This window comes from Neomonachus schauinslandi, chromosome 3, assembly GCF_002201575.2.
Source record: "Neomonachus schauinslandi chromosome 3, ASM220157v2, whole genome shotgun sequence".
Classification (NCBI taxonomy): domain Eukaryota; kingdom Metazoa; phylum Chordata; class Mammalia; order Carnivora; family Phocidae; genus Neomonachus; species Neomonachus schauinslandi.
This window is the reverse complement of record NC_058405.1, coordinates 65,630,097-65,655,326: the sequence shown is the minus strand read 5'-3', so window position 1 is coordinate 65,655,326 and position 25,230 is coordinate 65,630,097. Positions and strand designations below refer to the sequence as shown.

The 25,230-nt window shown below is 37.7% G+C and overlaps 1 protein-coding gene across 1 annotated transcript in view; it reads right to left on the bottom strand.

The window, feature by feature from the left end:
* CCDC169 (coiled-coil domain containing 169) overlaps positions 1–25,230 on the bottom strand; it is a 46,893-nt gene extending 21,663 nt beyond the window's left edge. The window contains exons 1-3 of the mRNA XM_044913599.1: positions 25,001–25,230; positions 23,266–23,345; positions 12,648–12,753 (exon numbers count right to left, since the gene is read on the bottom strand). Coding sequence (XP_044769534.1) covers positions 12,648–12,753; positions 23,266–23,345; positions 25,001–25,083 — 269 coding nt within the window. The 5' untranslated portion in view covers positions 25,084–25,230. The remainder of the gene's footprint in view (positions 1–12,647; positions 12,754–23,265; positions 23,346–25,000) is intronic.

Genomic DNA, 25,230 nt, shown 5'->3' with positions numbered 1-25,230 from the left:
CACAGAACAAATAGATCCTTTTTCAACTGATCTTTGACAAAGGAACAAAGGCAATGCCATGGAGCAAAGACAGTTTCTTCAGCAAATGGTGCCAGAACAACTGGATATCCACATGCAAAAAAACGAATCTAGACTACACCCTTCACAAAAATTAACCCAAAGTGGATAACAGGGATAAATGTAAAATGCAAAACTAGGGGCGCCTGGGTGGCTCAGTTGGTTAAGCCTTGGCCTTCGGCTCAGGTCATGATCCCAGGGTCCTCGGATCGAGCCCAGCATTAGGTTCCCTGCTCCGTGGGGAGCCTACTTCTCCCACTCCCTCTGCCCCTGCCCCCGCTCATGCTCTCTTTCCCTCTCAAATAAATAAATAAAATCTTTAAAAAAATAAAATAAAATGCAAAAATATATAACTCCTGGAAGATGACATAAGAGAAAACTTAGATGACCTTGGGTATGGTGATACTTTTTTAGATACAACACCAAAGGTTCTATCAATGAAAGAAATAATAAATAAGCTGGTCTTCATTAAAATTAAAAACTTTTGCTCTGTGAAAGACAATGCCAAGAGAATCAGAAGACAAGCCACACACTAGGAGAAAATATTTGCAAAACACACATCTGATAATGGACTGTTACCTAAAATACACAAGAACTTTTTTTTTTTTAAAGATTTTATTTATTTATTTCACAGAGAGATAGAACAAGTAGGCAGAGAGGCAGGCAGAGGGAGAGGGAGAAGCAGGCTCCCCGCCGAGCAGGGAGCCCGATGTAGGGCTCGATCCCAGGACCCTGGGATCATGACCCAAGCCGAAGGCAGCCACTTAACCGACTGAGCCACCCAGGCGCCCCCACAAAGAACTCTTAAAACTCAACAACAACCTGATTTAAAAATGGACCAAAGATCTTAACAAATACCTCATCAAAGAAGATATACGGATGAAAAATAAGCATATGAGAAAATGCTCCACATCATGTGTCATCAGGGAAATGCAAATTAAAACAACAAGGAGATACCACTACTCATCTATGAGAACGGCCAAAATCCACAACACTGAAAATACCAAATGCCAATGATGATGTGGAGCAATAGAAACTCTCATACAATGCAGGTGGGAATGCAAAATGGTACAGCTTCTTTAGAAGACAGTCTGGCAGGGGTGCCTGGGTGGCTCAGTCAGTTAAATGCAGGACTCTTGATTTCTGCTCAAGTCATGATCTCAGGGTTATGGGATCGAGCCCCACGTCAGACTCTGTGCTCAGCACGGAGTCTGCTTGTCCTTCTCCCTCTGTTCCTCCCCCTGCTAGTGTTCTCTCTCTCAAATAAAATCTTTCAAAAAAAAAAAAAAAAGAAAAGAAAACAGTCTGGCAGTTTCTTACAAAACTAAACATACTCTTACCATACGATCCAGTGATTGCACTCCTTGGTATTTGCTCAAAGGAGTTGAAACTCAGGTCCCTACAAAAACCTGCATATTTATTCATAGCTGCTAAAACTTGGAGGTAACCAAGATGTCCTTCAGTAGGTGGATGGATAAATGAACTATGATACATCCAGACAATGAAATATTATTCAGCACTAAAAACAAATGAACTATAAAGGCATGAAAAAAAACATGGAGGAATCTTAAATGCATATTACTAAGTGAAAGAATCAATCTGAAAAGGTTATATACTGTATGACTGCATCTATATGACATTCTGGAAAAGGCAAAACTATGCAGACAATAAAAAGATCAGTGGTTGCCAGAGGTTGGGAGTGGACAGTGGGAAGGAACAGGTGGAGCACATAGGATTTTTAGGGCAGTGAAAATACTCCGTATTATAGTACAAGGATGGATATATGTCATTGTACATTTTCCAAACCCACAGAATGTACAACACCAAGAGTAAACCCTAAGGTAAACTATGGACTTTGGGCGATTATGAGGAGTCAATGTAGGTTCATTCCAGTAATGTTGATAATGGGGAGGCTATGCATGTATAGGGGTAGGGAGTATGTGAGAAGTCTCTGCACCTTCCTTCCAATTTTGTTAAGAATCTAAAACTGCTCTAAAAAAAAACGGTATTAAGAAGCACTGAAGTTACTGTAGTATAATTTTAAAGGATTTCTGATGTTCATAATAATCTTTTAATGGATAACTACAAATACCTTGCTTTTAATGATCCAGGGTATTTAATGACTAACACAGTTTTTACAAAATCCAGAATGTATTCTCGTTTTCTCCCCAGGACAATTTTTTAAATTAATTAGTTAATTAATACCTTTTTTAAGAGCAGTTTTAGGTTCTTAACAAAATGGTTTTATCAAAGGCACATATTCTCTCATCGCATCACTTATAATTCATTAGAAGACCCAAACTTAATGTTCTTCATCTTTCCAAGGAGCTTGTTTTAGCTGATTATATAATTAATGGTCAAATACTAGAAAACTATACCTGAAAAGACATACTAAAGCCATAGCTAAATTGAAGATTCCACTGGAAATTAACCAAAAAGAAATTACATACACAAAAATTAATTCTTCTCTTATCATAGAGGAGCTGTTTTGTTTTGTTTCGGATACTAATCAGCACTTAATATTTCACCTATGCTCGTGCCTTAATTTGCTTGGAAAAGGTCACTTCCAACAGTACACTGAAACAATAGGGTAAGAATAAGAAATTTCAGGACACTTTTACATACCTGAAAGCAAATATACTTAGTTGGTTTTTTTTTTCTTTAGGCCCTTTCTTCTATCCTAAGTAAAAACGAAGCTCTATTAGCCAACTTTTTAAGCAATGGTAATTGCTATACTATACTAAAGAACATATAAAAACTACAAGTAAAAAAACCACTCTACTGAATGCTTACAAGAGAAAAATATGAGAATACAATTAATCACAGCTCCAAGATATGCCGTACTTTTCAATGGAGGCAATTGCCATGAATGAATACAGCCTTCTGCATGCTTAAATACCAAGTGCCCCCTTGTGGACAACATTGTTATTAGATTTATATATAAAATCTGTGTTACTTGTTCTGTGATTTGAGGCTACACACCTGTCTCCAAACTGACACATGATCTTTGGGGAGAACACAAATCTGGTGATATCTGGGACAGACATCAGGAAGCAGTCTCAGATGGATTCTACAGATCTACCACTAGCCAGATGGCTAGTGGGAATTCCTTTTCTTGCTTTGTTTATACCACATTCTTGAGAATCCAAGATCCCTTCAGTAGCCCTTTCACTATGTGGCTGATATATCACTTTATTTTTCTTTTTAAAGATTTTATTTATTCATTTGACAGAGAGATAGAGAGAGAGCACAAGTAGGCAGAGTGGCAGGCAGAGGGAGAGGGAGAAGCAGGCTGTCCGCTGAGCGGGGAGCCGGACGCGGGGCTCGGTCCCAGGACCCCAGGATCATGGCCTGAGCCAAAGGCAGCTGCTTAACCGACTGAGCCACCCAGGCGCCCCTGATATATCACTTTAAACACAAATATATTTAGGGATGTCAACAGTGCTTTAGGCTCACTACTATTAACGCCTGGTTATTACGTTCTAAAATATATATTTATGACTTTTAAAACAAAATTTCTAAGAATGTTCTGAAGGTGGAAATAACCAGAATGAACCCACTGGGAGCCTGACTGGATGCTGCAGTGAAGTAATAGTTCCCTGGAATGTCCAAACTGGGCTGGATGTTTGTCCAGGACCCCATGAAGCAGCACAACTAAAAGAAGAATCTGACTCACAATATAGGGAATCACATTTGGGAAAATGGTATGGGGCATCATGATGAACAAAAGAGTAGGGCGATGATTAAGGACATCGGAAGTCAGCATGTAGAACATAAATGGACCAAAATAGAGAATGATATGAGAGGAGAGTCTTGTTTCTTTAAAGGCTCAAGTGCATGATGAAGACACTAGTCTGGCTGTTTGAATTTGTAAGACTTAAAACCATCTCTTCCTTCATGCTTTTCCTGCTAAGCAGGGCTAGGAGAGAGATTTTATGGTTTGTCCTAAGGAAAGTTGAAACATACTTCAGAAGGGAAACTAGGTAAATATCCAAAAGTTAATATTTCAAGAAGTAAATTGACCAAAGGATTAACTTGCAAAGAGGACAATTCACCTAGGATTCTAAATTTACCAATTTATCAAAAACTTGCTTTTAAGAGAGTCTTCCATGCATGTGAACTTATAACCGAAACATATTCTTTTTCTGAATATATTTTTCAATGATGATATTAAATGCTAAGCCATTTTCATAAGTTTTAGTTCTTAACAAATTGAACATTCTTTAAAATGCTAGGGTTGGGGCGCCTGGGTGGCTCAGTCGTTAAGCGTCTGCCTTCGGCTCAGGTCATGATCCCAGGGTCCTGGGATCGAGCCCCGCATCGGGCTCCCTGCTCGGCGGGAAGCCTGCTTCTCCCTCTCCCACTCCCCCTGCTTGTGTTCCCTCTCTCGCTGTGTCTCTCTCTGTCAAATAAATAAATAAAACTCTTTAAAAAAAAAAATTAAAAAAAAATGCTAGGGTTATAATCATAAGAATGTATTCAAAGACTTAGATTTCAGCAAATTAATTTCCTATAACTTGCTTTTCTACAAATCGATCAAGAGTCTTCCAGAGAACATTTAATGTGAAACTCAACATTTTCCTAAATAATGTTTCTCTGTTTCCATACTTTCTCCTTCATGTCTTCCATCACCAGATAGCCTTGTAAGCTTTGGGAGCAGGATCTTCTGTGCTATCTCCATCTGACTGACAGAGTGTGTGTTCTGGAGAGGTTTCCCTGAAGGGACCAAGATGTCTGGGTATAATGAGAAACAAGGGAATGCACTGATTGGAAAAAGCAGCAGAGAGAAATAGAAGTGCTATGGTCTGAACGTCTGTGTCCTCCCCAAATTCATACGTTGAAATCCTAATGCCTCAAATGATGGTATTTGGGAGATGCTCAGGTCATGAGGGTAGAGGCCTCATGAATAGGATTAATGCTCTTGTAAAAAAGACTCTACAGAGGTCCTTAGCCCCTCCCACCATGTGAGGACACAACAAGAAGGAGCCATCTCTGAACCAAAAATCAAGCTGTGTTACCAAACACCGTATCTGCTGGTACCGTGATCCTGGACTTCCAGACTCCATAACTGTGAGAAGTATATTTCTGTTGTTTGTAAGCCACCTAGTCTGTGGTATTTTTTTATAGCAGCCAAAACAGACTTTAAGGTAAGGGGTCATCAGTTTTATGATTCCTAATGAATCAAGGAACAGGACTTCCACCATGAAACAGAGTTGACCACAGGGATACGGTAGAACTTTTTGATAAAGGTTTTATAGTAACTTTTCACAAGAGAGGCTATCTTTCTCTGAGGGATCTAGATCCCCTAATTCTGTTATTGTTGTTGCTATTTTATATATAATAGTGCTTTGCAACAGAACCTATTGAGATGTCACTAAAAAATACAAATGCCCAGGCCTTATCCCAGACCTACCAAATAAGGATCTCCAGGGGTAAGCCCAAGAATGTGCATTTTTAATAAATTATTCACATGATTCTTACACAGTTTGAAAATTAAAGGACCACAACTCTACATATTGACCAGCAACTAGGGACATGGCAGTGCTGGACAGTAAAGGAAAATAGGGAAGTAGACAGGCCAATCATTGTTCCTGTTTGCAGCACAGTGTCATAGGTACTAAGCTTGAGTGGGCCTAAATAAATTAATCAAAGAGAGAAGACATCAATTACCAGTATGCTAATAGTGACAGTAAAGCACTGAAAGATTACTCAAAACATTGCTGGGGAACCACCTATGGGGCTGTGTACCAGGAGCGATAAAGTTCTGATAAAGAGTTTAGCTGAATCCTCAGCTTCATATTCTAACTGGAGATTAAAGAAGAAGTCTAGAGTCCCATGTCAGAACCTGAAAAATAGCTACTGCTCATCAGAGACAACACAGCCTCATTATCCTTAACTTTTAGTCATCTGGAATGCTTAAAACAGATTCTAGTCTTCCAGTGAATGGCTATAGATCTTTGCTCAATACACCAGGAAATTCTTGGAGGTAGGTTCTTCTGCTGGATGTAAATAGAAGGGGTTAGAAAATGTCCACCCAGCAATCCCAAGAAAAGCAAAAGTTCAGTGCTTTTTGTTATATCCCTGGAGAGGCCCCTGCTTTCTGGAAAGGTACTAAAAAGCCACAGAGTTCTACTATACTTTTAAGAGGTACCAGAAGATTCGCAACTTATATAACAGCACAGCTGAATAAGTGAAAACATATTGCACAACTTACCCTTGTCCTTATTTCCTTGAAATGGGCTAAGGTTAATTTCACAACAGACTTGTTCTAATGAAACTTAGAGCTCCCTCTAAAGTTCCCATTATCAAGGAAAGGGAAGAAGGGAACTAACACTTTATCAAGGGAAGTGCTTACTGTGTTAGGCACTATGCTATATGCTTTAGACATCTCCAATAATCTTCATGACAAACTTGCAAGAGAGCTTAATTAACTTCATTTTACATATGAGGAAATTAAGCCTCAGAGAGATGAAATAATTTCCTTAGTGCTCCATAGTTTGAATTTGAACCAGGACAGTCTAATTCTAAAAAGCCAAGTTTCTGGGTAAAGTGGGTTACACCCACTCCATTGTCTCATTCCTTCTTTTCCCACTACACCACATTTTCTTTCCTTTTTTTTTTTTTTAAAAGATTTTATTTATTTATTTGACAGAGAGAGACATAGCGAGAGAGGGAACACAAGCAGGGGGAGTGGGAGAGGGAGAAGCAGGCTCCTCGCAGAGCAGGGAGCCCGATGTGGGACTCGATCCCAGGACCCTGGGATCATGACCTGAGCCAAAGGCAGTCGCTTAACCGACTGAGCCACCCAGGCGACCCCCCACATTTTCTTTCAATAGCCTACCTTCTAATTTGCTTCTAACCTGCTTACCTTCTTCCCCTTTGAATCAATAATGTGCTGGAACTTCAGACCATGTGCTTTATCCTACCCTGCACCTGAAATTTCTTGAAGAACATTCTTCTGCTGAACCTTCATTAAACCCTTCTCCTCCCTTGGCTTCTGTGATATCACTCTTTTCCAGTTCTCCCCTCTCCCTTTCTCAATAATTTTGTTCTCCGTTATCTTCACTGAATCGCCTCCTCAGCTAAGTTTTCGTATTCCCTAGGGTTCCATCCTTAATCCTTCTTTTCAGACTTTGTATTTCTTTCTGAATAATCCCATACTTTCATGACTGCAGGTGACACTGATGACTCCACGATCTCTCTATTCAGAGAGACAACTTTCCATAGTCTAAAACCATGTCCAGGTGCTTGCTGATCACTATCATCTGTATAATACACACAAAACTAAACTCATTTCCTAACACTCCGCCTGCTTCTGATTCCTACAGTGCTAGTCACTGTAATCACTGTTCAAGGGAGATTCCTTAATCTTCCTCCAATCCTCTCCCAGTCTCACCTGAGCATCCATGTACTCATAAAATCCGCATTCCTAAATATCTCTTCAATCTGTCACATTGCCTCCATCCCCATATACTACTGCCCAAGCTGAACAACTCACCTTCCCTTACCTGGACTGTTACAAACGTGTCCTATCTGGTTTCCCTGCCTCAAACCTCACCCACCCTGGGGAAGCCTTTCTCCATGGGGGGGGAGGGAAGGCTTTTAAACTGTATATTAAATACTTCAAAAGCTTCCCACCACATATAAAAATGTTCACGTGCATACAAAATCCTTTGTTATCGAGGCTCTGCTTATATTTCCAGTCTTATCTCCCATCACCTCTTTTATTTATTACAGACCTACAGAACTAACTGCAGACCTGAGGTGTCTTTTGATTGATCCAGAGGGATTTTATCATTATTTGAAAATGTGCAAATCCCATGATATAAATATTTCACTCTATGTGCACTATAGCAGTGGTTCTCAAACTCTGGTGTATATCTGAATTATCTGGAAAGTTAATAAAGAACTCAGAAGTGGCAAGCTGGTTGAAGGACAGGGCTGGCCTTTGTATTTTTATGAAGTTCCCTACGTGATTCTGTTACCTACCAAAGTTTAAGGACCACTGCCTTAAAGCTAGGGCCAGCAAACTATAGCCTGAACACCAAATCCAGCCACAGGCTGTTTTTGTAAGCCAAGATTTGTTAGAATAAAACCCTACCTATTCATTTAGGTATTGTCTATGGCTCCTTTCATACTACAATGGCAGCATCAAATAGTTGCAGCAGAGATCAAATGGCCTGCAAAGTTGAAAGTATTAACTATCTAGCCCTCTACAGAAAAATTAGCCAATTCTGGAGGAACACTTTGTATCAGGAGACATGTATAAGTATGTTCCCTGCGGCAATGTTTGTCACAGTGAGATTTTGAAAAATCCTCAATGTACATAAATAGGGGAATAAATAAATTAAGATATGTGTTATTATACTATATATGTATAGTAGAATACTACATAGCAAACAAAATTTACCAGATCTTCATGCATTAACATGGACAAATAAAAAAAGGATGATGTGTACAATATATTTTTACATGCATTTTTAGACACAATATCTGGAAAAAGGTATTTAAAAATAAATTAGAATGGTATATACCAAATCCATGATCATACTTGCCTATAAAGGGAAAGAGACACAAAGGGAATGAAAGGGTCCTCAACTCCATAGACTGTTTTCATTAAAACATTTGAAATCAAAAAGTGACAAAAATTAAAGATTTGCTAATACTAGAATATACTGTTTGCCATATTATCCTCTGTGGGTTTTATTTTATTCAAAATTAAAACCACAAATAACCTAAAATATTCAACTATAGGGAAAAGGAATTGAATATTAATAATCCAATGCAATGAAATGTAATGTAGCTCTTAAAAATATACATGAATAAAATATAACATAAGAAATTATTGGTTTAATTGTCCATGATCAGTACAGGGCACAAAATTGTCCACGAAATAGGGTTAATACTATATATATATTTTAAAAGTGTCATCCTTATTTATTCCTTTTTGGGGTTCATTTATTTATTGGGTTGTAATTTTTAATCAATATACATGCATGCAGAACTTTAAAAAAAGAGGTCAATAGTAGATATATTTGACTTAATATTTATCTTTGTCTTTTATTTTCCAAATAGTATTAAATGAATACATATTACTTTAAAATGAAATGGTACTTAGGGTGCCTGGGTGGCTCAGTCATCTAAGCATCTGACTTTGGCTCAGGTCATAATCTCAAGGTCCTGGGATGGAGCCCCCAGTTGAGAGTCAGGCTACCTGCTCAGTGGGGAGTCTGTTTCTCCCTCTCCCTCTGCCTCTCTCACCCCCAATCCCCACCCCCTTGTGCGAGCTCTCTCTCTCAAATAAATAAAATCTTTAAAAAAAAAAAAAAAGAAATGGTACTCATTGAAAGTGATCTTGTGTGGCAAATAGAGCTAATTGCATAACAGATACTCATTCTACCCTTCTTCCTACTACTATGCTCAGTAAAACACTAAATTTCCCCACCTTTCTTGCAATACAGGAGGCCATATGATGCAGTTTTAACCAATGAGATGTAAGGGGAGACTGTGTGCAGCAAGCTGGAAAATGCTTTGAAAGAAAACAAACTTGACTGGCCTCCACTTTGCCGTTTTCCCTTCACCTACTTCTTTCTATTGAAAGAGAAGGTGAAGCAGGTGAGAACGTGAAGCAGCCATCTTATGAGCATGGCAAACAAAAGCTATTCATTAAAGGACGGCAGAGTGGAAAGTCAAGTCAGGAGCCTGGAGGAGCTACTTCGCCAACCCAGACTGCATCCCTCTAACACTTCCTGTTACGTGAGAAAACAGAACCAAACACCTTACTTGTTTAAGCCTTTCTCTTACATGCAGCCAAATGTAACCCTTTACTGAAACATCTTGCTAAAATTAAATATTAATAAATTATACTGCTGAAAGGCACTTTAAAGATTATCTCATCTATAGTACCTGAGGATGAGAAAAATAATCTTCAAAAAGGTTGAAGGCTTGAAGCCAGTCTCTATCAGAAATTTACTCACTTAAGTGAATCCTTGTTCTAAAATATTAAAATCAAGTCCGCTTTAATGATCCAGTTTGTAAATTACTTTTTTAATATTTATTTCTTTTTCAAATGGTAACATTTTTTAAAAATTACATATATATTGGTCAAAAATTGGTATTCATCCCTGTTTTTGCCCATAAGCAAACTTGAAATTTGAAGTTACTCAAAATTAGTATTCAAACTGACATCAATTTCTTAAATATGTCTGTATAGGTTACTCTTAAAGACCAAACAATCTACAACAAGGATAAAGAATCAGTAAATTTACAAATAGTGTTTGAATTCATATCCTATCCCCCCAAAACAATTTAAACCCTTTTCTCTAAATATCAACCTAATAGAAAATGTCTGCATTTCATTAAGAGTATGTGTCTGAATTTCATAAATATTGTTTTTATATAAAGAATAAGACTTAGTATACTATCTTTTTCCTTGAATAAAAGACTTCATCATTAGATACAGGATTCTTGGATCCCAGTGCTTTTTGCTCAGTAATTGGCTACTTCCACCACCAGCTCCTTGGCTGGTTTCCTAACACCTGCTGTTCATACAAACTCCTCCCGGATTCCACTGTATAGGAGAACCCAAATACTCATGCATGCCTATGCCTACAGAATAGAGAGAACCAGTTCCTTAAACACCTGAACTTTCATTATCTTTCTTTTCTGCTGGGTACATGGCCCACTCTTGGTTTTTTTTAACATTTCTTTAGTCCTTTACTGAAGAGAAATATAATTCTCTGCCTCCAGATCTAAACATCTTAGAGAACCACATTTTTTTTTCAAGAATAACACAAACTCATCAAAGGAAAGAAATTTTTTGTCAACATGAGTATGTTACAGAGTCTGAGGTAGCAATTAGAAAACCAATCAACTGCTTCTTACATATGCTGTAAATCATCATAGCAGGTCCCACCAGCACTTGCTGCTATTCTCCATAAGGCTGGTGATACCCAATTTCTTGAGCTAGCACTGAGGATGAGTTATCAGGAAACTGGGAGTCAGAATATTTTATGTTCTGTAGCTAGTATTCTATATTTTATATTCTATAGGTAGAATTAAAATCCTATCCACAATTAATAAAGACAAGGCCTGAATAGCCCTTGCGGCAATTTCTAAATACCACAAGATGGGGATACGATTCCATGATTTTTCCTGACTTTCCAAGACACAGAAATAAAGGTATTTCTGGGTTGAAAATAACAGAGGTGGAAAAATTAGGTTATTTCTCCCCTGATTTATTATTTTTAAAACTATGATATTTTTCTGTATTTTTCACTAAAGATCTGCAGTTATTCAAAGAGCAATCTCTATAATGCTCTGGTCCTCAGGACCTCTGTGAATATAGCAGTCAGTTAAGTGCTCTACATAAAGCTATTAAAAAACATGTTATTTCTGATAAGCAGTATAGAATGGCTGTTGGCATAGTACGATCTAGTCAAACGGGCATATATTTTTTTAGAGAAAGAGAATCGACCTCCACATTTCCAGACTGTGTGATTCTGAGCAAATCACTTAATTGTTTTAAGCTTAGTGTCACATGTATTAAAGGAAATAATATTAAATTTTATCTCATTGGGTTGTGTGGTCCTGCCAATTTAGCAGCGTATTGTATTTTCATTTTCATATAAAGTACCCTTGATTTTTTATGATTTCCATGTTTTTCTGAATATTCTTGAAATAAAAATTCAGCATGAATTCTAAAGAAAAGGTTATTTCCAAGAATGCTCAAGACCCACATAAGTCATGCTTTAGGTCTTCTCTACATTTTAAAAAATAAACATTTAAACAAATGAGAAACAAATGTGCTTTGTAAAGTATAAAACATATAAATTCAAGTAATTTATCAGGAGGAAAGGCTGTCACTAGGGCAACCCAAAGAAAAAGTAGGTCAATCAGTGTAATAAGGTTTCTTTCATGTTATAGAGTAATTTTATGGGTTCTCTGTTGGATTTTATTTATTTTTTATTTTTATTTTTTTTTAAGATTTTATTTATTTGCGAGAGAGACAATGAGAGACAGAGAGCATGAGAGGGAGGAAGGTCAGAGGGAGAAGCAGACTCCCTGCCGAGCAGGGAGCCCGATGCGGGACTCGACCCCGGGACTCCAGGATCATGACCTGAGCCGAAGGCAGTCGCTTAACCAACTGAGCCACCCAGGCGCCCCTCTCTGTTGGATTTTATACATTGTGTGTGTGAATGTGAATGTATGTATGTATATATCTACATGTGTATATGTATATTCCAGAGTAACTAGAATGGAAATGTTTTTAGATAGGTATGAAATATATTTGTGTTTAATAGGCTCTTTTAGGTCACAGGAAGTAGATACACTCAGGTTCTACCTGGACTGACTATTGAGATTCTTTTCTTCCATTTTGTTTGTACCTGCAACCCTGCCCAGCTTTATAAGGTGGAGATTAAGTTGAAGGATCTGCTATAGGATTTCCTTACTTCCTAGAAACAGTTCCACTGAACGAAATATTTTGGAACTTGCCACAGTCTTCAAACTTTTTTTGGAACCTGTCTAAAAAAAAAGTACATAATTTCTTTCCTTCAATTATTCTTTTTGTTTAACCAGCTTTTACTCACCACTGGCATTTGTTCATAGACACAGATAGAAGACAATCAATTCTCTTCTCTTCTAGTTGATCATTCAGTTCAAGTTGTGTCTCATAATGAATTTTCCATTCACCACCTGATTGGAAAAGTGGGGAAAATCAAGATTATCTTGTCACCTCTCATTTATTTACATTAATCAACTAATTTAAATCTCCTTTAAAACAACATTAATCAGCTCAATCTTACTGTCCTTGACTTTGTTAGCAATGTAGATGAACAAGAGTAAACTAATTTTTAAGTATGCATTTCTCTGTTAGATAGGATCTTTCAGATTGCAGACAGTAGATTCATAGTCAGATTACCACACAGCCAGACCTCACTAGAATTATTGTGATTCCTGGTCTCCTTATCTCCTTTGTCCTTTAGTTCCTCACATATCCTTATAAGGAATTCTATTAGAGGGACTATCGGAACATGTTTCTTTCCTTGGAACTTGAAATATCCATACCTAACAGCCTAAACAGTTCTAGCTTCCACCCAGCGTCATGTCCATTTTTTTTCCTTTGCAAACAAATTCTTAAGTACGTTTAACAATTACCACTTACATCTTTGCTATGTATAAAGTACAGAATGTTTCACATATATTAACTAATTAATCCTCATTTGAAAAAACTTTGTCACCTATTTTACAGATGAGGAAACCATGGCTCAGATATGTCAAATAACATTCTCAAAATGAAAAAGCCAATAAATGGAGCAACTGGGGTTTGAACCCGGTTTTATCTGACTTCAAAGTGTATCCTCTTAACCGTTATGCTAATACATGCAGCTGCCTATTCAGGCATCTTCTCTTATCCTTAAGCAGGTTTCTTTCACCAAGCCCCTTTGGTTATTAAGGCCAAAACATCTGTCTTATTGCTATAGGAGGATAGGAGAATACAGCCAAGAATTAAAACATCTTTGGTCAGCTTCAAGGCCCAAAGCTAATTTTTTTAATCTTGAAAGTCACACTTTTAGAGAGAAAAAAAATGGCTTGCTTCTAAACTTTAAATGCTCTTTACATATATGAGACAATTTCTGCTCCATCATAGTTAATGGAGGAATCTAAGTAGGAAGAGTATTAGCACATACCACTGGCGTCAACCTCCTCAACCAAGCCACATATTTCCCTTAGCCTCCTCATCTCTAGTAAATATAAGTGTTCCAAAAACAGAAGCAGGAACACCCTCCCAAACTGAAGTTGAAAGTCATTAATCCAAATGCTTTAGGAAAAAGAAGGAAAGAGAAGCCTGAGAGACTGAACATTTATCCAAAAGATACTACTGAGTCCAAATAGATGGAATTATCTGTATAACTGGCTAGCTAGTCTCTTTGTAACTGGACCCTTTTCCCACTATGGGAATAGGGCTTCAGAGCAAAGTCAGAAGTTACCAAAAAATTAAGAATGTAATTTATTTTTAGTACATTCAACTATAGTCTAGAAATGTTTGCCTCCACTTTAAAATACTATTGATCTAGAGATCCTCAAATAAAGTAAGCCTAGTATTATACTATCATTTATTAATGTTAATAAGTGCAAGGCCCTGGTGGTAATGATGTCAATATTTGCATTCCCCAATGTGATGAACTGATCTCAAATGTACACACTCAAATATGTAACTCCTTCAGTATACACAGATGGCTCCGGATTATAGGGGACAAAAGACAAAGAGAAAGCATATGGACTGCTGAATTATAGGAGAAAATTTTAAAACAGCAGTGTCTATAAAAAATAGACTTATGCTGCTGTGGGATCACATTGTGACTTTCATGGGCCCTTGTGGCACTTTTGCCTTTATGGGCCTCTTCCTCTGTAAAAAAATATTAAAAATTCTACTTTACTACCAGGTTGGTATAAAGACAAGTATAGTCCAGACTGGATAATATTCATTTTTTCTTCTGAATTTAAAATAAAATATCTCATTGGCCTCTAAAAGTATCACACAAATCACATCAACTTCCTACTTATCAAGTATTTCCTTTTTCTAAAAAAGGACCACACCAATTATTTCTTTCTCTACCACATCTTGTTCTGTGATAACCCAAAATACCCAAAATATTAAGGTTTATCATTTTTGCATAATTCTTTATCCATCTTTAAAATATAATAATGTTTAAATTATATTTTCAATTGGGAATAAGAGTGGCAGTTAAAAGTAGCAAGTTTTTTGAATAGGCTTGTTACTAAGGGAAGGTAAGAGACATCTGAAACACCCAAATAAGAGATGTGGTGCTATCTTTGAGACAGCCACAATATACTTGACACCAAAAAAGATGATCCCTGACCTCTAGCACAATAGCAGCCAACCTATAAAGGCCAACAATAAACTTACAATAAACCATATTTAAAATAGAGATTATGAGGATAAAAGTCTAACAGAAACGTTTGTGTCTCTTGGTGGAAAAAATACCCTGAGCAATACTTCCATGAACCATTGCTCCTTCAGTAATTCTAAAAACAAACAAGAACCAAGCACCAATTTTTTAAAAAGATTTATTTATTTTGAGAGAGAGAGAGAGTGCATGCACAATTGGGGATTCGGTGAGGGGAGGGGCAGAGAGAGAGAGAATCTCAGAGCAGACTCCCCACTGAGCACGGAGCCCCATGTCAGCTGGATCTCTCAACCCTAAGGTAATGACCTAAGCCAAAATCAGGAGTATGAAGCTTAACTGACTGAGCCACCCATACACCTGAAACAAGCACCAATTTTTAAAGAAAAATCAAATTACTTTGCATTATCAAAGAGGGATCTTGGCTAGGATCAGTGCAACAAAAAGCAAAATCAAACCAAAATTTGAAACACTGTAGAAATTTGATTCATGGCCAATTTTATGAATTGACCTTGAAAGAGGAAGTTCATGAAGTAGCAGAAAATTAAATTATGGGATGCGTGGGTGGCTCAGTCGGTTAAGGATCTGCCTTCAGCTCAGGTCATGATCCCAGGGTCCTGGGATGAAGCCCCGTGTTGTCCGGCTCCCCGCTCAACACAGGAGTCTGCTTCTCCCCTCTCCCGCTGCCCCTCCCCCCACTCGTGTGCTTGCTCTCTAATAATTAAATAAAATCTTTAAAAAAATTAAATTAGGTAGAGTCCTATCTTTTAGATATGGATTTTTTGTTTCTTTCTTTTCTTTTTTTTTGGTCTAAGAGAGATAGCAGTGTTAACAAAAACAAACAAAGCCCCACTAAGCAACAATGCCAAATAATACATTTTTAAGTGTTAAAAAGAACACAGTTGAATTGGTTGAAACTTGACTCTACATAGACTTTAATAATTCAGTCATGTTTAATTGTGCTGGTCACTGTATTTATAATGATAAAAGTGATGAAGTTACATTAATTTGCACAGACTTTGTAAAATAAGAAAATGTTAACAAGGAAAGGAAAAAGCCTAATATGTAGCACTGTACTGGGCACTAGGGATACAAAAATTAAGATAGACACAGTCCCTGCAGTCAATCAGCAGTAGGACATGTGGTGGTAGGGGGAGACACATGGCCAGAACATTTGAAAAAACTTGGTTAAGTAGATGCTATGGAACACACAAAAGGACATCCAATCTGGAAGGTGGCAGAAGACACTGAGAGATAGGGAGGTCAAGACTGAAGAGGCTCAGGAAATGCTCTTGGGGGAAATGACATTTGTTCCAAGCCAGAGGAGGTGAGAAAGGATATTGAAGCAGCAAGAACAGCATGAACACAAATACCAACATGTCAACAAAGGGGAGGATACAATGGTGCAGAGTATCTCCTGTGGTAAAGATGCCCCCAACCAAATTTTCAGATTTCATGAGGAAAAATATCCCCAAAGTAGGACCAATGAGTTTGAGTCATATCTCTACCACTTACTAGCTTATTTATGTGATCTTGAGGAAGTTACCTTTCCTGTGCCTCAATTTCTCATCTCTAAAATAAGGAAAATTGAAGTTCCTATATTACAGGATATTGGGAGGATTCATTAAAATATGTAAAATTGCAGGGCACACAGAAAATGCTATAAAATTACTGAAAATTGTTCTCTAAAAGGGTAGCACTATATTGTTAGAAGTAATGTATAAAGTTACAATTTCACTTAAAAAAATCTTTACTTCTTCAATAGCAACAAACTGTACGTGTTTCAATTCAATTCAAGTTTCTTTGAAGAAAGAACAAATTGGATATTTTCCATCCTCATAAATTGTCTCTGTTCTACTCATATGTATCTACTGGGAACTTTGTTTTTTCTAATTGAATTGCAGAGGATATAGATGTAGTGAAAATATGGACCTTTTGTCCATCACGTTGGCTACTAATATATTTCCCATATTGCTGTTTGACTTCTCATAGTGTTTTTTTTTTTTTAGTTAAAAGGAAGGTATTTGTCAAACCTAAACATATTTACCTCAGTGATTTATTCTTAAACTAAAAAAGGCCTTTTTTTACCCATAAAAAGATATATATTCATCAATATTTTCTTGTAATTAAAAAAAATGTTAAACCCTATAATGCATCTGGAAGGTTTTAGAATTAAGTATAGAGTGAAGATCTAAAGGGATTTTTTTCTAAATGTTATACCAATTTTCCAAACAGAACTTACTGAATAATTCATCCCTTTTCCTTTAGCTCCTTTAAAAGACTATGTAATGACACAAATTCCAATAAAACATTATTGGTAATTGGCTCTTTGGTTCCAATTCTCTGCCCAGAAGCCTCTTCTCAAACTTGGGCAGGCAGGCCAAAGTTCTTATTTCTTGGTGGTGGGAAAAGGTCCAGATAGTAATTAGAAAGTTGTTGGTGGACTGACCCCCCCAAAATTCCTGTGTTGAAGCCCTAACCCCCATGTGACTTTATTTGGACATAGGGCCTATGAGGAAGTGCTAAATGTTAGAGGAGGTCAAAATGGGTGGGGCCCTAACCTGATAGGGCTGGCACCCTTATAAGAGGAAGAGATACCAGAATTTGCTATCTCTGCCATGAAAGAAAACAATGAGAAGGTGGCCATCTGCAAGGTAGGAAGTGGGCTCACTAGGATCCAAATTGGCCAGGACCTTGATCTTAGATTTCCCAGCCTCTAGAACTCTGAGAAAATAAATTTCTATTGTTTAAGTCACCCAGTTTATGGTATATTGTTACAGCAGCCAGAGCAGACTAAAACAAGGATCATTTGGTACTTTCCTATTTCAATGTATGGTTCAGGTTTTGTTTGTAATAATCTATTTCCCACAAGTCTCATAAATGAAAATAGTTTTCTCCTGTTCTGCATAGGTAATTGGAAGATAATTGAAAAGATGGAGTTTTTAAAAATTAACAATAACCTGACCCTGAATTTCACAGCATTATAATATGGTTTTAATAAACCAGAATCTGTTTCTATTCTATCTGCTATGGGCTGAGTTGTGTCCCCTCCCTTCCTCCTCCCAAATTCATATGCTGAAGTCCTAACACCTAGGACTCAGATGTGACTCTATTTAGAGACAGGACCTTTAAAAGAGGTAATTAAGGGAAAAAACTACTACTAATAAAAAATAAATAAAAGAGGTAATTAAGGTAAAATGAGATGTATGGGTAGCCATAATCCAATATGACTGGTCTTATAAGAAGAGATTAGGATACAAACAGGTGTAGAGGGAAGACCATGTGAAGACATGGGAATGATGGCCATCTACAAACCAAGGAGAGAGGACTCAGAAGAAATCAACCTTGCCAACATCTTGATCTTGGACTCAGCAAGGCATGTGCTAAGGCTGCAAACTTTCCCAATTTCATTTTATTCCAGGGTTTCTTTCTAGTGTAAAATCTCTTATGTTGAAAAAGGTGAGAATTCTGGTTAAACTGTTATTACTGCTTTATAGTCATAGTCTTCTGCTATCCTTCATATAGGTTCTGAATATTTCTTATCAAGGATATTGTCATATGTTTTATAGTTTGGGCTGAAACTGGGAGCACAGTCATTTAAAAACCCTATTGTTGAACTGGTTTTTGCTGGTGTTTTTTTTTTTTCCCCTTAAATAGGCATTTATTCCATTACTACATCTAACCATTTCCTAATTCTTTATTAATATAGTTTTTCAATTGATCTCTGGAAAATTCTGGATATCAAATTATAGAAGCTAAAAATTATAATTTTATCTCTTCCTATCTAAAACCTACAACTCTTACGTCTGTTTCAAATTTTATTGCTTGACTGAAACTTTCAAAAATATTAAATTTTAATGGTGGCAGCTGGAATCTCTGGTTTTATTGTTGTTGTTGTTGTTGTTTTCCCCAGGAATAGGAATGCCTCTAATGTTTCATCATTAAGTATTTGGCCAGTTTAAGATAAATAGAAGTGTTCTTCTGTTAAAAAAAAAAAAAAAGGAACATAAATTGAATTTTATCAAAACATTTTTTAGCATTTACTGAGATGAGTTAGAAAACTATTTGATCCGTTAATATATTAGTCAATAGTCAAGGGGCTTGTGGATAGACACCAGCCTATAAATGAAGATTCAAAAGAGCTCAAAGGAGAGGTCCCAGATGGAGATGTAAATTTTTGTGTTGTCAGTATACAACTGGGATTTAGTAGCCTATGGTCAGAGGAGATCACCTAAGTAGTGGGTGCATGAGTTCAAGAGAGAATTCATGCCTGTGCTGGGCAAATCCAGTCCATTTCTAACCCTAGATGAGCAAATGTCCCAGAGCCTCAGTAAATCAAGTTTCTCTTCTCTAGATGAAAAAATAGGGGCGCCTGGGTGGCTCAGTCGTTAAGCATCTGCCTTCGGCTCAGGTCATGATCCCAGGGTCCTGGGATCAAGCCCCGCATCAGGCTCCCTGCTCGGCAGGAAGCCTGCTTCTCCCTCTCCCACTCCCCCTGCTTGTGTTCCCTCTCTCGCTGTGTCTCTCTCTGTCAAATAAATAAAATCTTTAAAAAAAAAAAAAAAGAAAATATACTGAGAAGTAAACAAGCCTAAGAGGTAGAACAAGTAGAGGCTAAGAGTGTGAGCTTTGATGCCAGAATGCCTAGATTCAAATGCAGGTCACTCACCACTTCTGTAGCCTTGAGAGAGATATTTAAGTCTCAGCCTTTCATCTATAAAATGGGGTAATAATATCTTTCTCAAAGTTTCAGTTTTTAAAATACACTTAAAGCTCTACACAAATACTGATTCTTCTCATTTTTTTAAAAAGTGACCTGAACATCCTTTCCTGTTCTTTGTCTTGTCACTGAGCTTTAAGATGAACTTCAAATTTAATCAAAACATAAACCACTTTTGTGCTCACTTCAGCAGCACATACACTAAAATATAAACCACTTTTTCTGCATATAGTTTCCTATGAATCCTAAAGGGCTTCAAGAGGCCACTAGGGGAATGTGAAGTCCTTTGAAGTTGTATTTGCCATTTAGCCCAAAAATTAACACAGTTACAAGCCAGATAGACTAAACAAATCTCTGTCACTCTCTGATGAATAAATAGTCTCTCTGTCGAATAAATAAATAAAATCTTTACAAATCTTTAAAAAAAAAAAAAGAGAGTAGAAATAGAAACCACTCTTGAAGAGTTCTGCTGTACATAGAGCAGTGAAAGATGACAGTAAAAGAGGAAATGTGGGGCCAAAGGGGCTTTGTCATTTGTTTTTTCAAAATAAATTCAGCCCATTTGTATCCTGTTGGGAATGATCCAGTGGAGAAGGGAAACAGTGCAAAAGAGAGGACAAATGCTGGAGTGATGTCCTTGGTAGAGAGTAGTTAGGATCTATCATATAAGTGGAGGAGTCACCTTAGATAATAACATGCAGAAGAACAGGAGGGAAGGGAGAGGATGTGCAAAGATGCAGGCAGGTGGGTAGCTTTCTTGGTAGAAATGTGGAAATCTGATAACTTCTCTTTTCTCTTGAAAGTAAGCTCATTAGCTGTTAATGAGATGGGGAGAAGGGTGATGGAGATTTGAGGACAGTGGTAAGTATGAAAGAATCATCTAAACAAATGTACCCAGAGTTGCCACTTGTGCACATATTTCTTTTATAATATGAAAAAGTAATAAATTGGCTCAGTCAGTTAAGCGTCTACCTTCAGCTCAGGTCATGATCCCAGGGCCCTGGGGTCGAGTCCCACATCGGGCTCCCTGCTCAGCAGGAAGTCTGCTTCTCTCTCTCCCTCTGCCTGCTGCTCCCCCTGCTTGTGCTCTCTCTCTCAAATAAATAAATAGAATCTTAAAAAAAGTAATAAATTTATTTCAGAACACCTTTAATATTGCCCTATTGGCTTCAGGATCAATACAAACTAATTAGCATCATATCAAAGACTATTCTTCATTTGTCTTCTTCATAAACCTTAATCTCATCTCCTGTCATATTCTCAGGACAATCTATATTCCATCTTTATCAATTACATAAGAGTTCTCCTCAAATGGCATTATGTTTAATGCTCCCTGTGACAGACTGTATTTTCCAAAGATGACTGAAATAATATATCCCATCCCCTATATTCTTCTGTACTGTGAACTTGATAAGTAGAGTTTCCTTCTGCATCCCCTTGAAACTGTGTGTTTTGACCAATAGAATATAGTGGAATTGACATTGTACCAGTTCTGGGAGTATTTTGGAATGCTTGCTGTTGGGATACATCTTCTTGGAACCCAGGCACCATGCTGTGAGAAGCAAAAGCTACAAGAGCCGTGAGTAGGTATTTCTGATAGGCAGTACCCCGCTGGGCTCCCAGCCAACAGCCAGTATCAGACGCTGGCCATGTGAGTGAGTCATCTGGGAATGTCCAGCCCAGATGAACCTTCAGATAACTGAGCTCCAGACACCTGACTGTAATCACATGAGACCCCAATTACTAACTTCCCAGGTGAACCGTCAATCCACAAAATTGTGAGATAATTTGCTAATTCAAGCCCCTAAGTTATTAGGTGGTTTGCTATGCAGCAATAAATAACCAGAACTGTTCAATGCTGATGTGGTAGATAGCAGTTGTCATAGCAATAGTGGTACTGGTGGATAGATGATCTAGGAAGAAATGATATGCTATATAATCTTAGCAAGTTATTTAAATTCCTAAATTCCATTTTTCCATAAATGGGGATAATTATAAGCACCTCACCTGACATAGTTCCTGGCTTTAGTTAAAGAAGGGGTATATGTTTCTGACCCCTTCACCTTAGGGTTTAGCTTTGGCCCACGGAGGAAATAACTTTCTTGTCCATCATTTTACCTTTTCTTTTTATACGCACATACTAGCTCCTCCCCATGAGAAGATTTAGTGATAATACGATTTGTTGGGCTTACATTTTACTAATGGGCATGGTTATTGAATTGCATGCGTATCTGTGAGTGTGACCTGCATATCTGTGCATGTGACCTGTTTTGTAACTGGATAGATGAGAAAATTCCAGCTAGCCTTGCCAGTTCAACTACTTGGTAAGTGCATTCACAATCTCCCCCCACAAAGCCAGTTATATATATCCCAGATATAGACTGGAGACATAGGAAGCTACTTCAGCCTTAGGACAAAGTAGTATTCTCCAATCAAGCTTTAAAAGAGCCTTGGGTACTTTAGAAAAGTAGCATTTTATTTATCATATGGTTACTAATTCTGTTTGTTCATGGCTTCCCCAATAGAAGAAAAGAAAAGTATAAATGGGTTTAAGAACCAAAGTCCAGGGATACCTGGGTGGCTCAGTTGGTTAAGCCTCTGCCTTTAGTTCAGGTCATGATCCCGGGGCCCTGGGATGGAGCCTCACATCCAACTCCCTGCTCAGTGGGTAGCCTGCTTCTCCCTCTCCTCCCCACTCGTGCTCTCTTTGCTATCTCTTTCTCTCTCAAATAAATAAAATCTTAAAAAAAAAAAAAAAGAACCAAAGTCTACCCCCTTAACCCTAAGAAACTCCTATTGTTCTTTAGCATTCAGTTCAAGCACTGCCTCCTCTGGAAAGGCCATCTTTATGTCTTCATCCAAGTTATATTAGGTTCCCTTAACAGAGTTTCCATTTCTCCTACATCTCTTCTAATATTTACATTTTTGTTTGATACTTTGTCCCAACAGTCAATGAACCTCTTCAGAGCAGGGAAAAGTCTTCCATTCAAAGTGTTGACATATGACAGGGTCTCAATATTTGTGGAATGAATTAGTATCTTCTATACATTACAAATTTTAAGGATATATGGGTATGTGGGCCTACGGGTGTGTGTGTGTGTGTGTGTGTGTGCATGTGCACAACACTCACCGCGCACCATCTGTCCCCACCCCGCCCTGCCATTCTTCCAACACAAATAGCCAAAACCTAGATAAAGATTTTAAAGTTATAGCCAAATCCAGAAGTTAAGATATAAGGGGTATTACTTGAGTTAAATGGAAAACTTGTGGCATTTTATTATTTACCAAAAACAATAATGTATTGATGTCATGTAATAAAGGTTTTGCTGATTGATGAACATTTTGGACTTATAAGCAGATAATTATGCAGTAACATATTTGACACTGAAATATTAGTTTTAACAGCCTCTATAATAAATTATTATTAATGCTGCCAAAAAACAGTACTGAGACCTTGGTACTATTATTTCCTATGTATAATTTAATGCACTATAGGTATCTTGGCAAAATAAACAATAATTATACAAGAGTCACATATAAAAATATTTACTTATATACCTTCATCATCAGAATTGAGTTTGGCTTCCAGTTCCGCTATCTTGCGTCTTATTTCAAGCATTGATAGTTGCACTATATCCCTATTATTAAAAATATCTTGTTAATTATGATCCAATTATAATATGAAAATAATAATACATAATAACACACCACTACTTTAGGAACAATTTATTATAAAACATCACTTAATAATTGAAGGCATGGTTGAGAATCAGAAATCAGGCAAATGGAGGCTTCTGATTACCAAGGTCCATTATATGCACTAAAGCTCCCGGTGACCATTAGAAACCCTTTACTCTTACTTAAATATGATCCCAAGAAGCTGTTATCTGGTTTCTCAAAGCCCAGCAAATTAACTGGGATGAGAGAAAGGAATAGCTAGGGCAACAGGTAACTGAAAACCTGAAACAAAGAGGAAAAAAGAAACACTAATTAAAAAAAAAATACACAGAGATTATCTATTTAGGACATCAGTAAATTAGCACATTAATTATCAAAATATGTCAGAATCATTTATGTAATATGTATCTTTGATTGCCTATTATGTCAAAGCTTCGTGCTAAATGCTGAAAATACTACAGTGAATAAATGAACTGAACAATGACAATAGCAGCGGCTAACTTCCATCGAGTGCTTATTATAAGCCGATGTTAAGTGCTTTACATACTTTTCACTCAATCCTGGCGACAACCACACAAGGTATAATGATTTGTACACCAATCTTAGAGTTGAGAAAACTGAAAGTGGTTCATTAACTTGCCCAAGATCATGTAGTTACTGAGTGATAAGAGCTGTGATTTGAATTTATGCAGGGTTCCTCTAAAGTGCTTGCTTTTATACTCTGACTCAGGCAACACAACCGCTTCTCAGAATGCTTACAGTTTAATATCAGACTAAGAAATAGCCAAGCAATTAAAAAAGTGTTGTTAGGGGCACCTGGGTGGCTCAGTTGGTTGAGCGACTGCCTTCGGCTCAGGTCATGATCCTGGAGTCCCTGGATCGAGTCCCGCATCGGGCTCCCTGCTCGGCGAGGAGCCTGCTTCTCCCTCTGGCCCTCCCGACTCTCATGTACTCTCTCTCTCTCTCAAATAAATAAATAAATCTTTAAAAAAAAAAAAAAGTGTTGTTAGAGCTACTATAGAGGCAAGCACAGGAAGCTTTAGGGACACAGAGGTGAGTCTAACTCTCATGGGGCCTGCTGGTGGGACTGGGGGTATTAAAAAAAATACTTAAAATGTTTTAAAGATCTAATACAAAGTATGATATTGAGTATTTGTAAAAGTATATAGGAGGGGCATTATTTTTACAAAATGTCACCATTTCTTAATTTCTTCTAAAGCGACGAAAGACAAGCATAACTAAACAAAACCTTTGTTTCTCTGAAACAGAAAAACTCAATTTAGTGGAACATGAAAATCAAACACATATTTTAGCATTACAGCATACGCACACAATACACTCCATTTGATTTGATCCTAAAGACAGAAAAATCCTACCTCAAAATCTGCCTATTTTTAATACCAAACGCTTAATCAAAGAGGCAAATGAATCTTTCCTATAAAATAGTTTTTAGATGTCGCCAGGTCTGCCCGGGTATTAATCAGACTGCTGGCGTCACATCGACCTCAGTGGCTTCAGCTCTCAAGAGCAGGGCACACACCGGTGCATCTCCTCAGGCGGCTTGTACCTGAACCCGCCAACCGCGCCGCACTCCGCACGCCGCCCTCCAACTCACTTCAAACGGATTTCCTCCAGTGACTCCATTTTCAGGCGGTCGGTGCTCACACCTTCGAAGTTGTCGCCTCTTCCTTCCTCCATACTGTCGGATCAGAAACGCCTCACGCCCTTCCCCTCTCACAGCTAAGACCACAACACCTGAAGGGACACCCAGAAGCTGGGAAGGCGAGCACTGTCAGGAGCTGTCGTCATGATGTACTGACTCACAGTGGCCCGCTCCCCGGCGCC